Raw genomic sequence first — 16299 nt, 5'->3', positions numbered from 1 at the left:
CAAAGCAGAGTCCAGGTAATCTGTAGGCCAGTTGTAGATGAAATAGTAGGAAATAGTCAAATAATTTACTTAAAATTGTGTAGAATTTAATGTCTAGTGGCAAAGCTGCAGATTGCAACCTATTGAAAAACATCTTAGACTTCTAAACACGTAGGAGAAACAACAGTGACTGCAAAACTTGCAAAACACATGAAAGGTTGTGGAGTAAAAAGTGGAGTATTTTTCTATGAAATCTAGGGGGGTAGAGGTATAAAGTAGCATGAAGTAAAGTACAAGAAGCCTACCTCAAAATTGTACTGAACACTACTTGAGGCCTAAAGGATACTTTCCACAACTTCTGTAGGATTGTGTATTTCCTTGGCCCTTCAATTTCAGCAGAAAATTGATAATCCTTAAGGTAAAGTACTATTTGAAAAGTCAGAAAGTTGCTGTATAACCAGAAGACATTAGACTTTATAGCCTCAAATGAAATAGCAAAGCTTAAAGGTTGTATACATGAAATGTCCTGCCACTAGATGTCACACTAAAGCACAATATCTCAGACCAAAACAAATGAGTGCTACATCTCACCAGTAATTTTACCTTGTAGATTATCGTAAAACAAAGAATAGAAACAAAATAAAACTCACCAGAATCATATTTGATAGTATTTACAACAATCGCCAACACTGGTTTGGTTGAAATAAACCCTTAATTCACAGAGTTATGTTTGCAAAACGGGCTGTAATGGCTGCAAGGTAATCCTGCACCCGTTGAAGTACATCCAGTAAAAGTGCTTGTATTTGACACTAAAAGGCTTGCACTGTTAAGTGTCTGACAACATTATGGAAAGGATTTCTACAGAGATAGACCTATTGTTTAACCGTAAACAGCTGTTATATCGCTCACCACCAGACTCCATAGACAAAACATTTAATTTTACCTTGCACATCAGTGTATAAGTTTGCTGCTATATGAATGTTCTAAATAAATAACCTTTAAAGCTGTTGATTAACAAGCAGAATACAGGGGCTGTATGGTTGCAATGCTCCTTAAGAGTCTGACTGAGTCCCCAAGATACCTTTAACACATTCAGTGCTCCACATGGATTGGCCTTTCAGATTGACCTTCCTTAGATAAATGGTGGTATTCTCTGGAAACTTCAAAATGTGGGGAATTATAATAAAAAATTCACTCATAGGAGAAGTTTGACCTTCAGACAGTGCAGTGTAGCTTATTCCACTTTATCTACAAAGTACATTTCTGGTGATTAATAAACACATTTGAATAAATGTTTGTAGCAGGTGTTTTTACTGTCACAATCATAATCAGAATCAGAATTGGGTTTATTGCCAAGTAAGTTTTTACATTTTACATTGGTGCATAAAAATCACACAAAAATAAACTACTTTTTAAAAATATAAATAAATAAAGATAAAGATATAAAGATCTAAACTGTACAGGAAAGCTATTTACAATGTACATAAACAAACCTGCACGTAAACATTTATTTCAGCATCCTTTGCACTCTGCACTATTGTCTACTGTCAACAAATGTTATTTTTGTTTGTTTATATATATATTTACATACACAGACTACTAGATACATGTGTAGTGTATAACTGTACATAGTAGTTTAACTGTAGATAGTAGTTTATATATAAGTGTATATAGTAGTTTAATGTCTCTTTTGTTGAGCTTGTTGTCCTGTTTATTTATACTTATAGTCTGTGTATGTACATTGAAAGCAAATCCCTTGTATGTGTGCACATACCTGACCAATAAAGCTGATTCAGATTCGGAATTTTGTGCATTAATTGGGAATTAAAAAAGTCATTTCAACCTAAAGTACGCACTCTTACGCGCATGTGCATTTCAACACACTAATAATAATAATAAAAGGTGTGTTTTTTTAAAATATATATATAACGTACCATTTTGTAGGCTATAAATACTCAACAATAAAATAATAATAAAAACAATAACAACACAATTAATATGAACACATTCCTGCAACTGTTTTCGCAATTGCATGGTCGCTGCTTTTTTTTTCTTTCTTTTTTTTTCTGGCATCTGTTTCCGAGTGGGTGTTTGTGTCTGTCGTAGTATCTGGCAACCCTGGTTCAATCCCGGCCGGTGGATCTTGCGTCGGCTCCTCTCTCGGCTGAAACCTCCGCAGAAGCTCTTTCTGTGTCACCGGCTAGCATCATGGCGAACGTTGTGGATACTAAGCTGTACGACATCCTGGGAGTTTCACCATCTGCCTCTGAAAATGAACTAAAAAAGGTACGTGGCCCCTTGACTGAAAGGAAAAACAAAAAAGGGGGGAATGTATTGAGGTAGGAAATGAATAAAAAAAGAATAGAAAAGGAAGAGAGGCCACCGTTGAAGTGTGGCCTACAGAACAAGCTAATCAACGTGAGCTAGTTTAGCTAAAGATGCACCGCAGTAGCTTACGAGTTTGCTAGCCTAGCCAGTAAGCTAAGCTAGCTACCATCGATAACTGTTCAGCACTTTTCCCCCAAAAAAGCAATTTAAGCGAGCTTTACTCATTGTGATCGGTGAAGTGTGGACAATACTCTTCATCGCCTCTGTGTAAATTAGAAGAATGAAACTGAGCCAGCCCGGAAAAAAAACCAAGAAATACTCAGGTGACCACGAGTGTGATAACGTTAGCTTTACCGGCTACTAACGTTAGAGGAGAACCAACGTTAACGTTACATTCCAGCAAATAGCCGCAGCCAAGTCGAGCAGTAACGACGCAAGTTAGCCCAACAGCTCACCTTAGATATATAAAATATATATATATATAGCAAGAATAGGAATCTGCTTGTGTGTTTGTGGCGCTGGTTTAACATTTGGTGAAGCTCAACGTGCCGTGAGATTAATCTCGAGTTATGTGTGATTTCTAAGATAACGTTAATTTCAGGCACCGCGTCGCTAACTACTGTGTACTTAGCGTAGTTAGCCAACATACGCGTCGCTGTGTAGTTTAAACTCCATTCAAACATCAGGCAGTTGTTACGAATTGTTTATGATACACAAACCTACAGCCGAATTGAGACATTTTATCATGTTAGTTACCACTTTGTATATTCGTTTTGTAGTCTGTGATTTAAACCAATCCAATAACTCGTTAAATGTAATACGATCTTTAAGTATTGTAAAACAATCCCATCTGTTTTTCTTACCTAAAATATAATATGCTGGGCGGTAGCAACTAACTAACCAACTAACTGTGTGATTAATTTTTAAAAACCTTTTTTTTTTTTATGTCAAAATAAAGTGCTTTTAGTACTATGATAATAGATCCTGGATTTCCCAGAAGATCATGACAGTTATTATCCCAGCTGGTAAAGCAGGTAAACTCAAAAGATGAAGATTTTCGTGAGTGTGTGAGATGTCAAAGGCAGCGATGCTCCTGCCGGTGTCCTGATGTTTTTGACAGCAGGCCCACAAGTCAAGCCCTGGGCTTGTAAGGCTGGTGAGGACAGGTAATATACTTAGTGATTTTGCTTGCGGTGCTATTTAACTAAGTTGGCACCTGAGCTCAGGGCAGTCACACAGCTTTGTTCACGTTGATATTTGATTTATTACAGGCCTACCGCAAATTGGCCAAGGAGTACCATCCTGACAAGAACCCCGATGCTGGAGACAAGGTATGATGCACCAAACCGGGTCATGGTAACCGCAGCAACACCATAGTTAGCAAAAGAATCAACAGCAGTCGCTCAATTGCTCAACAATTGGGACCAAGATATGATGTCAACTTTGTTTGTCATGATCACACGGCCCAGCTCTTTGAGGGTTAACACAAGGTACAGATAAGAGTACTGAACATGAAACGCTTCTCCCTCGAGAAAAGGGCCTCTGTTTTTGATTTGTACTGCTCTCTGCCTCAGAATCTGCAAGAACATGACTCAACAGACTAGACTGTCTATTTCATTTTTTTTTTTGCTTTGTAAGAAAGGCTCATCAAAAACAAAAGTAGTTGACTCTTTTTTGCTGCGATGTACTGTATTTTTTATGTGTCAAGCTTATCTGATGTGTTTTTTTTTTTCCATTTTCCAGTTTAAAGAAATCAGTTTTGCGTATGAGGTACTGACAAACCCAGAAAAGAAGGAGCTCTACGATCGCTATGGAGAACAGGGGCTACGGGAGGGAGGAGGCGGAGGGCCTGGCATGGACGATATCTTCTCTCACATTTTTGGTGGAGGACTGTTTGGGTTCATGGGGGGACAGGGCAGAGGACGCAATGGAGGCAAGAGGAGAGGAGATGACATGGTGCATCCTCTGAAGTAAGTCTGGTACCTAAATGCACTTTGGGTGCTTCAGTGGAAGGTTCAAATATAATGTGGTGTTGCACACATCTAACTCGTATAACTCTTTTGTCGTACAGAGTTTCTCTTGAAGACCTCTACAATGGCAAAACCACCAAACTGCAGCTCAGTAAGAATGTGCTGTGTGGTGCCTGTAATGGGTGAGTTTGTTTAGGTTGTTTCATTTTAATTATTAAAAAAAAACTAGTGCTGTCAGTTAAACGTGTTATTAACGGCGTTAACGCAAACCCATTTTAACGGCGTACATTTTTTTTTATCGCAAGATTTTTGGCCTAGCACACTTTGTAGTTTTTTTCACATGCGGTTGCAACAACTAGTAACGTTGGCAGAAAAGCAGTTGGACTGATCAGTCGGCTCCCGTCTCCCCGAGTCGGTCAAAAAAGTGCCTCCAAAAACACCAAACCGACGCCAACTGGAGCGTACGTTCTGCGCGTGCGCGAGGCGTAATATGTCCCCATAACAGCAGGTGACGCTAATCTGTGTTGTCGGCAAAAAAAATTAAAACCGGAAATGACGGATCACTCTAGACCTTGGCCTGCCCCCACTGCTAAAAAAAATCCTAGAGGAAACACTGAGACGTTACGTTTTGAGTGGATGGCGAGCGTGAGACGCCAAAATGGATGCCAATAATATTCTGAATGGAAAGTTTACTTTAAAAAAGTTGCCCAATGGTTCCATTGACAAGATCAAAGTGATCTGTGTGTTTTGTCGTTGTGAACTGAGCTATCATCGCAGCACGTCCAGTCTGAAATACCACTTGATGGCCAAACACACAGCTGATGTGAATTCTCCGCCCCCTCGTCATAGCCAGGCGACAATGGATGACTTCAACTAGGGCTGTCCGATAATATCGGCCGTCCGACAATATCGTCCGATATTCACTAAAAAATGTAATATCTGGAATTATCGGTATCTGGTTTTTATAACCGATGTTTGTTATGTAGGCTTCAGCATATTTTACCCTGCTATGAGCTGTTCCTTAACCAAACTAACAATTGGCTTAGAATTTACATTAGCACTCCTTCAGGTTTTTTTTTCTTTTCAGTATTAATACAATGAAAGTTGAAGTTGTTCTCTTATTTTGCACAGTGTTTACATTTGGAAAGCCATGTTGCATTTATGTATGCATCCAGTGGGGCATGACAATAAAATTAGGCATAATGTGTTAATTCCACAATAGGAGATATGTTATGTTGTTACCTAACAGTTTTGGTGTCAAAAGCCTGCATATATCGGTATTGGGTGATATCGGTATCGGAAATTGAGAGTTGGACAATATCGGATATCGGCAGAAAAGCCAATATCGAGCATCCCTACTTCAGACAGAAGCACATGGATACCACAATTAAGAACAAACTTACTGCAGCCATAGCTAAATAGGTGGCTACTGCATGTAAGCCTGTTAACGTTGTGGAGGACGAAGGTCTAGCTAATATTATTGGCATTTTTTTCCACCATTTTATTGATGGAGAGTGTTACATTGTGTGAGAGATTATTTGCTCCAAGTGTGAAATTGAACACTACAGTATATGCTAATGTTGTTTTCAATAAAAACATTTGCACAAAGCAAGCCGATCCACTTTTCCATGTTGATAAAAAAAAATATATAAAAAAATATAGGGCAAAAAGAAATCAAGGGACATTTAGAATAGATAAAAATGTGCCATTAATTGCGAGTTAACTATGACATTAATGCGATTAATCGCGATTAAATATTTTAATCGCTTGACAGCACTAAAAAAAAACAACATCCCTGATGGAAGATATGTAATTGCAGTAATTTTGTGAGATAGAAATTCCTTTTTAACAGTGATGATTTACTTTTTGCCCTTTTAGTCAGGGAGGTAAAGCAGGAGCAGTGCAGAAGTGTGTGGCATGCAGAGGACGAGGTATGAGAATCATGATTAGACAGCTGGCCCCTGGGATGGTCCAACAGATGCAGTCAGTCTGCACAGACTGCAATGGAGAGGGTAATATGTTCATAAACACCCACATACTGACTTTATTTATAAGACATTGATAATACACAATAATGAGCACAGCAGCTCTTTGAAACTATTCAATTTCTGTATGTGTGCTTGTGCAGGTGAGGTGATAAATGAGAAGGACCGCTGCAGAAAGTGTGAGGGTCATAAGGTGTGTAAGGAGACTAAGCTTCTGGAGGTGCACGTGGACAAAGGCATGAGACATGGACAGAAAATCACATTTTCTGGGGAAGCTGACCAAGCACCAGGCGTAGAACCAGGAGATATAGTCCTCGTGCTGCAGGAGAAAGAACATGAGGTAAAAAACAACAACAATGTGTTTACATCATTATCATGGCTAAGAAGATAATAATAATTGTTATTTAGGAGATGTTTCTATATTTATTTGTTACATGTAATAACCTAAGCAACACATTTATGATTTCAATCGAAATCAGGAATTCCGCCGTGAAGGCAGTGACCTTCACATGGTCCAACGTATCGGCCTGGTTGAGGCCCTGTGTGGCTTCCAGATGACTGTCACACACCTTGATGGACGTCAGTTGCTTGTCAAATACCCACCTGGCAAGATCATCGAGCCAGGTAAACATGTCCTTATACAGCATTCATTCATTTTGTGTCTGATATGTTTGTCACTTTCCTGCTTTTTTTGGTTTGCTCTGATGAACGTTGTAGTGTATAAAAGATGATTACTCTTACATTTACTGCAGCTTTTAAGGTTGGCGGAGCACACTTTTATTTTATCGGGAAACAGATTAAAAGTTTAAACAACTGATGTTTCGGAAAAGCAATCCACACTGACACTAATGGAGTGCAGATCCACAGGGAATAACAGCAGAAATATTGCTTGCAAAACTGAGCACAGCGAGAAAAGAACATCCTCCATGATGAACATTTAAATCACATCCTATTGTGAAAGTGGTATTTAATGCCTAGTTTTTAATTGCTTGACAGTTCTCTTAGCTTGTGTCTCATACTGAAAGATCCTCATGCATGGCTTGACACCCTTTTGTTGGTTTGTGTTTGTGTGGCAGGCTGTATTCGAATGGTGAAGGGAGAGGGAATGCCTCAGTACAGAAACCCATTTGAGAAGGGAGACCTTTACATCAAGTTTGACGTCCAGTTCCCTGACAACAACTGGATTAGCGCAGAAAAACTGAATGTGAGTGACAATCATCAAACATCCCGATTTGCACAATTTTACCTCCCATTAAGTTGGAATGACTGTGGTGTCATGATGTTTTCTGTTTTTTAATTTAAAATAATCTCTTTCAGGAACTCGAGTGCTTGCTGCCTGCTCGTGCTGAGAATCCTGTTATAGCAGCAGATGCAGAGGAAGTTGACCTGACAGATTTTGACAGGAGTCAAGGGTCAGGAGGTGGAGCCAGGAGAGAGGCCTACAATGATAGTTCTGATGAGGAAGGGGGCCACCATGGCCCAGGGGTGCAGTGTGCACACCAATAGAAAGACTCATACATAAAAAAATGCACACACATAAACCGATAAACACATGAACATCCCTTGAGTCCCATTGCTAACACCATTCAAGACTTGGCGCACATACATGCACATTTCTCTCCTTTCATGATACCAATGAAAAAGAGAATATACACAAATACATATACACGTATATCCACCCTCCTCAGTTCCATGGTGCCCATAAGTCAGAGATATGCTGGATGTGTGACGACCATTTTGTGTTTATGGACAGTAGTGCTCATCAAAGCCTCCAGCAAGAAGGTGGTCTCAGTCTCAGAGGTTCACTGACTGAACTAGACTTGGACCTCCTGTTTTCATTCTAGGCTTTTACCTTTCACTGTGGGAAACACCAGTCTAGTGTATAAAATGCAAATATTGTTGACTATCTTGTTTAAGGTGTAGTTTAGTCTATCACACAGCGCATGCTGCTTTCTTGCTGAAGATCTTGCACATGTAGATCCAGGGTTCGGACACTACAGAGAAATCTGACACCACACCTGTGTCACCGCTATTGAAGTGCCCTGCTATCATAAGAGCTGACCTGATTACAGCCCTAAAAGTGTGTCCTCTGTACAGCCTGCTGAGAACCGCACATGTTTAACCCCCTGCATCCTCTAAAGTGATCTGTCATATTTGGGAAAATTGGACTGATTCTGTTTAGTCCCCAGCATTCACATTGCAAGAATATTAAAGCCCTGAGTATAATGCATCTGTCAGCCAGGCACCATGTTTTCTTAGTTTGAAATTTAAGCTTGTTTGTCTTTGTTGGTTTGAATGTTAGTGTGTTCGAGACCACAGAACTTGAACCTAAGTTGTGTACTCTTCATTTGTTATGAGGACACGCTCGTCATGTACTTAGTATGTATGTGTGTAATGCGGTGGCTCTGTGTGTGTGAGCTGCTGTGGAATGTTCCAGCTTTGTTAGGGTGATAGGTATCCCTGCTTTGTGTTGGACTGCAGTGTGAGTGGACACTATATAGGATCAATTAAATAGGAAAAAAACATAATCTTTTATTTGCTGAGAATCTCCCACTTAGACATTTTCCCTCTTCTTACCAGGACAGAGATCCTCCTCTCTTGCAGGAAATCCATTGGGCCTGCACTAACTCTCTCTATTATACATATCTCCCCATTGTAGAGTTGTTAGCCAAACTTCCATCCTTTGAAATGTTACAATATTCCCATTCCCATGAACCTGTAAATAAATACAGCCCCAGTCCATAGGTGCATTCAAAGTCTACAGCCGTGTCATTCGTCTAGTCACATTATTTCTTACACAAGTGAGTAATGGCCAACAGTGCCAATATAAGAGTTAGTTCACATGAAGAGGAGTTGGTGGAACCTCTGTAGACTGTTAACATGCACCTCTGTGACTCATTATGTATGTAATTTAGGCCACACGGGGGTAATGTGTACACAACTGAAGGGGGTCATTGATAAATGACATTACTGTTGATGCTTATGTTTGTCAAGATGATAATTAAACTGTATAATACACAGTGCACGTTTGAGATTGTTTTATTTCATATGCACAACCTGAATTCTTAAGATCTTTTTAGTAATGACCACAGAGATGGCATCCACTTATTCATCAAAATCTGCAGCATTTCACTTGAACACATCAGAATATTATCTGATTTTAAATAATTAAAAAACACTTTGTGGTATTTTTGTGAGTTGAAGTTGTTAGACAATGTTGACAACGATTTAAGACTTAACACATTCATTTTAAGCAATAGTTTTTCAGTCATCTCCATCATCTGTGTCCCTGCTCTGGAGTGCTACTGGGCCCAGGAGTTCCTTAAATCCTGCAGTATTCCTAAAGAATAAAAAGGGGAATAGAGGGTATGATGGTTAGCATGAATGTGGTGTTTCCTGTCTAATCCAAAGGAGCGTCTTTTACCTGTCTCGTTTGGACTGCATGACATAGGATCGTTCTCTTCTCAGCTGCTCCAGTCGCTCTCTGACAACTGTCTTCTGATGGTTCTTATCCTCCTAAAACACAATAGTAATGTCGATAATGCAAAACCTGGATCAGATCATGAAGACTGATTGCCTCAACATACAGTAATTTTACCTGCGGTAGATCTTGTGTGAGGTGCCTCAGCCTGTCTGTGTGTTTCAGGCCGAGCAGGTCTTCCTCTGCCTTTCTGTTCTGGATGATCGACAAACGCTCCTGAACCTGAAAGACAGACAGTGTCAGAGTGACATGTCACCTCTGCCTCTCACTGACAATAACCTGAATACTCTTTCACTGCCCCTCAATCCACCTTTCTGTAGGAAGTTGTCTTTCTCTCACCCTCAGCAGTTGTCTCTCTCTGTCTCTCTGCTGCCTCTGTTCGACCTTTCTTTGCATGTCCACCAGGTTGCGCATTGTCCTCTCCCTTTCCATTGCAGAGACTGGTTCTGTGGCGCTCTCTCTCTCCATGATTGTCGATTCCCGCTCTGCGGGGCTACAGTCAACCTTTACAACAGCAAACAGCAGATTTCTTAAAAATAAGTAAGATGTGTAATGTGAACAAACACTGCACGAATGTATAACAGCACACTGACAGTCAGGGTGGGCCTACAGGGCTGCCCGGGGAGCTCGGCTCCACTTAATAAGACACAAGCTCCCCTGAAGACTCTGGGGGGGTCTCTAAAATATTGACAATATGCTATTTTTGGTTGTCGTTGAGTTGTTTTTTTTTTGTATTTTCATCACCATCAAGCATAAAATTAGGCCATTATTGATGTATGATTCATGCATTAGGGTGATTCATCATCACTATCATCCACTTTATTAAGGATATGCTATTCTTGGCATCAACATTGAAGCGTGGCAGTGCAATATCATAAATTAAACTGCACTTTAGCTCAAAGATCAGAACAACTTTTTTTAGTCCCACTCAGTCATAGTTAGTTATAGTTTGCACACTTCTTACTGTGGCTTGTGAATCATATTTCTGGTCCTCAGCGTGAGGGGGTTCAGGCCCTCTCAGGTCCCATGACTCTGGTGCAGCAGGACCCATTTCAACCTCATCACCTTCATTTTCCACATTAGCTGTCTCATTGTTCAGTCCAGGGCAAAGGTCACCAGCATGCTGTTTAATCTCAGAAGGGTCAACCAAGAGATGTGGCTGCACTGCCTCCAGGATCTCTGCTTCCAAAGCATGTGTTGGAAGGTCACATTCAGGCACAGCGTCTCTTGTTCTATCCTCCAATGTTAACTAATGAGAATATAAAAGGGAAGAAATCAGATGCATAACATAGTAATACACTGTTTCATGATCTACTTTACACTTACAGAGTACCTGTCCTACTGTGTTGCACTGCTGGTCTGTAGACCGTGTGTCAAGATGACCTGTGGAATCAGAGTGGAAAAGAGTGGGTTTCAGATCTTCTCTGTCTCTCTCTCCCAAAGTCTCCACACACTGCATGTGCTCAGCTGTGCTGTTTATGTTACTTGGCTGGACTTGGGTCTTGCTCACAACCTCCCAGCTCTGTCCTGCAGCCTCTGCCTCACAGTCAGTGTCCTCCTCTGTTGGTTTGCTCCAAGCAAGGGTGATCAGGGAGCCCTGTTTCTCATAGCTCTGGGGGCTCTTTGATGCCCCGCACTCTCCTTCCTGTGGTCCTGTCTCTGCATCCAGACTCTGATGAGCATTACTTGCTGCATCTGATACGCACAAGATCTCCAAGTAGGGCAGGTCCTCCATGGCCACTCCACAACCTGGGGTAACGCAAAGTATTGTGATTGTAGCTGTGAGTGTATGGCATGTATTTTGAATATATGCCTGTGTTTGGAGTTACCTATACAGACGTCCTGTTTGTCAGTCCCATCTGCAACTTGCACCTGATTCAGTTCTCTACTGTCACTACTGACTGAATTGACAGTCGAAGCTTCAGCTGGTTCACCACTGCTGTTTTGAGCATCGACCGGTCCACCACAATGGGACTGAGCTGCAATTTGCTCATTGCTGCTATTTTCAGTGAAGTTTGAAGAAGGAGTGAGTATAAGAGGGGTATCTGAGACCAGGAGTTGGAGTAGGTTCGTGTAGCGCTGCACTTGAAGTTCAGATTCATACTCATCTCGCAGAGCCTGGACATGCTGTACACTCTAACACGGACAATAAAGGCGTTATTGTGGAAAATTTTTAAATGGTTGCTATGGTTGCCTTGACTCACCTTGTCCATCAGTGCCAGCAGTAATGCAGAAGCTTGGACTTCCTGGAGCTCCATTAGATGGGTCAAGAGGAGCAGAGAACAGTCCTCCAGCTGGTGTTTACTCCTTATGCTTGTGTGCGTTTGGGGCTGGAGTTGTGGCTGAGTGTTTGTTTGCTTTAAGGGGGTCTGAGTCTCATTGCATCCATGCAGGCTGGCATGGATTTGCCTCAGCCTTTTTATACAGCCATTTCTTAAAGCGGCCTGCTTGTGGCCATCTGCATAGGAAACAGGAAACAAGACAGATGAGGGCAATACAAAAGATTCTGACAAATGTGCAGCAGAAAAAGAAAAGAATATTGATTTACCCTCTTTTGGAAGCACTCTGCAACCGGGCTCTTGCAAATCCTCTGGGGAGACCCCGTGTACCAACTTGACCAGGTGCTTCCTCTCCTGCTCCTGAGTCAGCACCAGCAACTGCAACACTGCCTGCTGTGACAGGGGCAAAGTTGTTGTTCTACTGCTGAAATAAGTGCTGTAGTGTTTTCCTTTTAGCATGCACTGCCTATGTCAGAGCAGATTTACAATACCTGCTGTGGTGACAACAAAATAAAGTCTTTCTTTCGCTCTTCCTCTTCACCAAGTAGCCACAGGGCCGCCCATTCTGCTCTGCATGGACACTTAACATGTGGCCTGAACAGATACACAACGGACACACAGTATACAGTTTAAACTGAGCATGCAAAGGGCTTAAAGCAATAGCAATAACCAATTTTCATTTCCAGTGCTGAACTGTTAGTTTCACTGTTTGTGTTTGTTGGCTCACCACGTCTCCCAGGACTGCCGAGCAGCCAGAAGGGCGCTGTAGGACATTTTTTCTCTCTGAGCTCTTAAAGTTGCCAACCTGATGTATAGACACAGCAGTCTCAAGCTCTCCCCGTCAAGCCTGGAAAGCAAAAGATTAATGAATCAACTCCATCCAGATCTGGTTAGAACCATATAGCCACAAGTCCATGTGTGTCAAATCTGGAATAATAATCCTGACATTCCTTGCATTAGTGTTAAGCTGCTTTAGGCACAAGGGGAGCAAGATCTTAGAATAAGACAGTATAATTATTATAAGATTATTATAATTATTCTGAAGTCAAGCATGTGGGGTAGACAACTCATGTGACATTATCTGGATTTTCTTCCTGTGCAGACCGAACAGTGGCTTATTCCCAGCAGGTTAAGATTTGTGTGATCTTCACCTGATATGTTTTGAAAGTATTTACCTCTCGCCCAGGACTGTTAGTGTGTCCCTTTCACATTGACGAAATGTGTGTAACTCATACAAGAGCGAAAGGGCAGACCACGACCGCTCCCTGGGATGGCTTCCAGAAGATGCTCCCAGGCAGGCCCTGCAGGAGAATCACCTCTATTATACTGCTTTTGTTTGATGTCCATTAAGGAAAAAAAAAAAATGTTTACTTTTACTATTTTACACTATTTGTGTTTTCGTACATGGAAGGAGGAGAGTTTCCAAGATTGGAATCATTACAGAATTTACAATTTTATTGTGTAGTTTTGGGATGAAGAAATATTGTTGTATTTAACTTTGATTGTAGTTTTCTTTTCAATTTAAGATCTTTAAGTATAATATTTTTTTATTTCGTCTTGAATTTACAATACCAACCTTGGTGCATGTGTGTTACCTGTATATTCTGAATGCTCCTGGCAACTCAGCCAAACGGAGCATGTCACCTGACTCCAACGCCTCATCTGCAAGATCCTCCAGCTCCTCCTCTTCCATGTGTTGTTGGCATGGCAACATAGTCTCCCACATATTCGGAGCTGTGGTGTCACCAAAACAAAAATGTGAATGTGAAGCATCTGGACCAGACTCTATGATGCTGAGTAAACTTTACATCGAGCTATGAGATTGTTCTCTGTGTTATATTGTGAGGACAGAAACTTCCTTACTGTAGTGTTCCATGAGCATTTCTGTGTAAAGCAAGTGGGTCACCACATCATACTTCACTTCCACTAATAGGAGGATGTCTGACAGGGTGACAAAGCCCCAGGCCGGACTTCTGACCCCGAGGCTTTGGCTCTGCCGGGAAGACTGCAATATACTCTGTACACCCTCTAATGCCAATCTAAGAAGAAACACATACCAACATCATAATTACTGTAAACAAACCCTTCAGTGTATAAAGAGAAGCATTTAACATTACACAACAGTGTTTCTTGTTTCCAGTGTTAAAAAAAAAAAAAGTAAAGCAATATTGCAATGTGTAAATAATCTGTTAAAATGATATTATGCAACTTTTGAAAGAAGAAAAAAGACATTCTTACTTGGTCTGGTATGACCAGTATTTCATGGTGGTTTATGTCAGCTGATTCAGTAACTGTATTCTACTTGTGCCACTTTTATAATAAGTTAAGTTAAGTAATAGCATTTAACATTATTCCATTATTGTCATTTGAGACCAGTGTCAACTATTCAGCAAATGTTACATTGGATTGCTTTAAACTAAAAGTCCAGCATTTAAATATTTACTTACTTGAAGCAGCTACAAGGAACTTTTATTTTGTATTGATTCTGGCAGACAAAAGTGATGTTTCCTCCGCCTCTTTGTCTGATTTCAAGGGCAATCCGATCAAATCCGACCCGACGCCAGGAATTAAGAATAACTATATAGAAATCTTCTCGCTGATGGTTTTGCTTGTCAATATGGGTCATATTGAGGCATCAGTATTAAATTGAGAATTTTTCATAACCAGTTAAAACCCCTTGTAGTACATCTAAGTTGAGAAAAGGTATTAGTTATTATAAGTAATTTGGGGCCTTTCAGGTGTTGAATAATTGCCTTACTACACATGCAGCATGGTAATACTGTACATGTCAATGCATCACATTTTGAGTTTATCCTACTTTTTAATGTGCAAAGTAACTAGAAACTCAACCCTTTAAACATAATGTAGTGGAGTAAAACATTTAATATTTTCCTCTGTACTCTGGTAGAATCAAAGTATCAAGTACTGTATTATAAAAAGGAATTTACTATAGAATTGTATTTGAGCAACTTCTTAAACTTAAGATGCTCACCTGGCCCAGCACTGCCTGGCAGCCTTTGTTAGACTCTTCACACGTCTCACACTCCCATACAGCTCTTTGTTCCCCACCGTTCTCTCCCTCTGTGCATGTAGAAAGTAAATGTAATTATGAACAGAAAAATTGCTTCCATGCAGAATGAAATCTGCCACACCATAAGCACATACCTGTAAACTGTCTGTGTCAAAGGGGCATGACTTTAAAGATCCTGAATTGGATCGGTTATGAGCTTTTATGAGAGTATTTGGATCTGTGCTTTGGTGCAGGCAATTCAGCACATGAGGATCGATGATGACTGGCTTGTCCATTGCATACAGAGTATTCGGATTTCCAACATTTCGCAGCTGGAGGTCCCAGTAGAGCTGTAAATAGCAATATTGACTCTTAGTAGCAATTAATATCATATTTTGGTCAGTGGGTTTCTCTCACACTCTCATATGAAATTAAGAGGAAAGAAAAGCAATCGGTTGACTACCTTTTCCTTCTTTTTCCTCTCCCTTTCCATTTGTAGGAGAACATCCAACACATTTTCACCAACACAGGACCAGCTATTGTCACCTTCTGTAATCTGAAACAGACACAGGAACACAGGAGTATTCCTCAATAAGAAATGGTGATCAATGATTGATGTTTGTTGTTTGAAATATGTCTGAGTTACCTTCTTCATCGCTGCATGTGCTTCATCGATGTCAGAGGGAACATGAAACACTTTGAGGTAGAGGAGACTCACATCTTCAGAGGTGAACTCTGCTCCGACAGACTTTCCCAGGAACTGGTACAGACCAGCGATACAATCCTGAAGGAAAAAACAAAGACATTAGTCATAGTTTACACATGGAAAACAAATGCAGTTCTCCCCCAACATCAAAACATCTTACCTGCTCCATGTTTCTCCACTGCAGACTGATAAATTATATAGGCTATTACTATGGTTACAGCACTTCTCTGGACAAACAGCTGGATCAGGTTACCAAGCAACAAAAGTGACAGTGTATCTGTCAGAGGGAGAGTGAAATGTGATGCGTGACCATGTGACGCATTACACCTGTGTGAAATGAGTTCTGTTACACTGAACTGTTAGTGAGAGTTGGCCCCAGCTTGTAAATTGCATATTATACATTAAATTGCTTGTCACATACAGCATATGTCATGAATCTTTTAAAGAATCCATTTGTGAGATCAGGGTAACACCGTATTTTAAGGGATTTTACAGGAATACCTATGTAATTAGGACTAATTATGAAAATAGAAGCATGACACTGTTCTTTTAGTTGGGATT

General features: G+C 40.6%; 2 protein-coding genes across 2 annotated transcripts; one reads left to right on the top strand and one right to left on the bottom strand.

Annotated features, from left to right (window-relative positions):
• Positions 1-2096: 2096 nt before the first annotated feature.
• dnaja2b (DnaJ heat shock protein family (Hsp40) member A2b) lies at positions 2097-9282 on the top strand. Its single transcript, XM_051381969.1, has 9 exons — positions 2097-2265; positions 3579-3638; positions 4051-4277; positions 4379-4459; positions 6156-6289; positions 6406-6602; positions 6742-6886; positions 7339-7466; positions 7580-9282. The coding sequence occupies exons 1-9, from the start codon at positions 2188-2190 to the stop codon at positions 7766-7768; spliced, it is 1239 nt and encodes a 412-aa protein (XP_051237929.1). The 5' UTR covers positions 2097-2187; the 3' UTR covers positions 7769-9282.
• A 3-nt stretch (positions 9283-9285) lies between these two features.
• On the bottom strand, positions 9286-15909 carry LOC127353026 (uncharacterized). The gene is made up of 20 exons (XM_051381968.1): positions 15899-15909; positions 15679-15816; positions 15496-15588; positions 15188-15382; positions 15015-15103; positions 13886-14061; positions 13618-13756; positions 13198-13323; positions 12750-12869; positions 12514-12616; positions 12292-12415; positions 11948-12201; positions 11573-11879; positions 11229-11492; positions 11077-11126; positions 10708-10992; positions 10083-10247; positions 9861-9965; positions 9687-9778; positions 9286-9602 (listed from the first exon to the last, which is right to left on the bottom strand). The coding sequence occupies exons 1-20, from the start codon at positions 15905-15907 to the stop codon at positions 9527-9529; spliced, it is 2910 nt and encodes a 969-aa protein (XP_051237928.1). The 5' UTR covers positions 15908-15909; the 3' UTR covers positions 9286-9526.
• Between the last annotated feature and the right edge of the window lie 390 nt (positions 15910-16299).

Source organism: Dicentrarchus labrax, unplaced genomic scaffold (assembly GCF_905237075.1).
Source record: "Dicentrarchus labrax unplaced genomic scaffold, dlabrax2021, whole genome shotgun sequence".
NCBI classification, from domain to species: domain Eukaryota; kingdom Metazoa; phylum Chordata; class Actinopteri; family Moronidae; genus Dicentrarchus; species Dicentrarchus labrax.
Note: the sequence above shows the minus strand (reverse complement) of the source record. Positions and strands in the feature narration are given on the sequence as shown.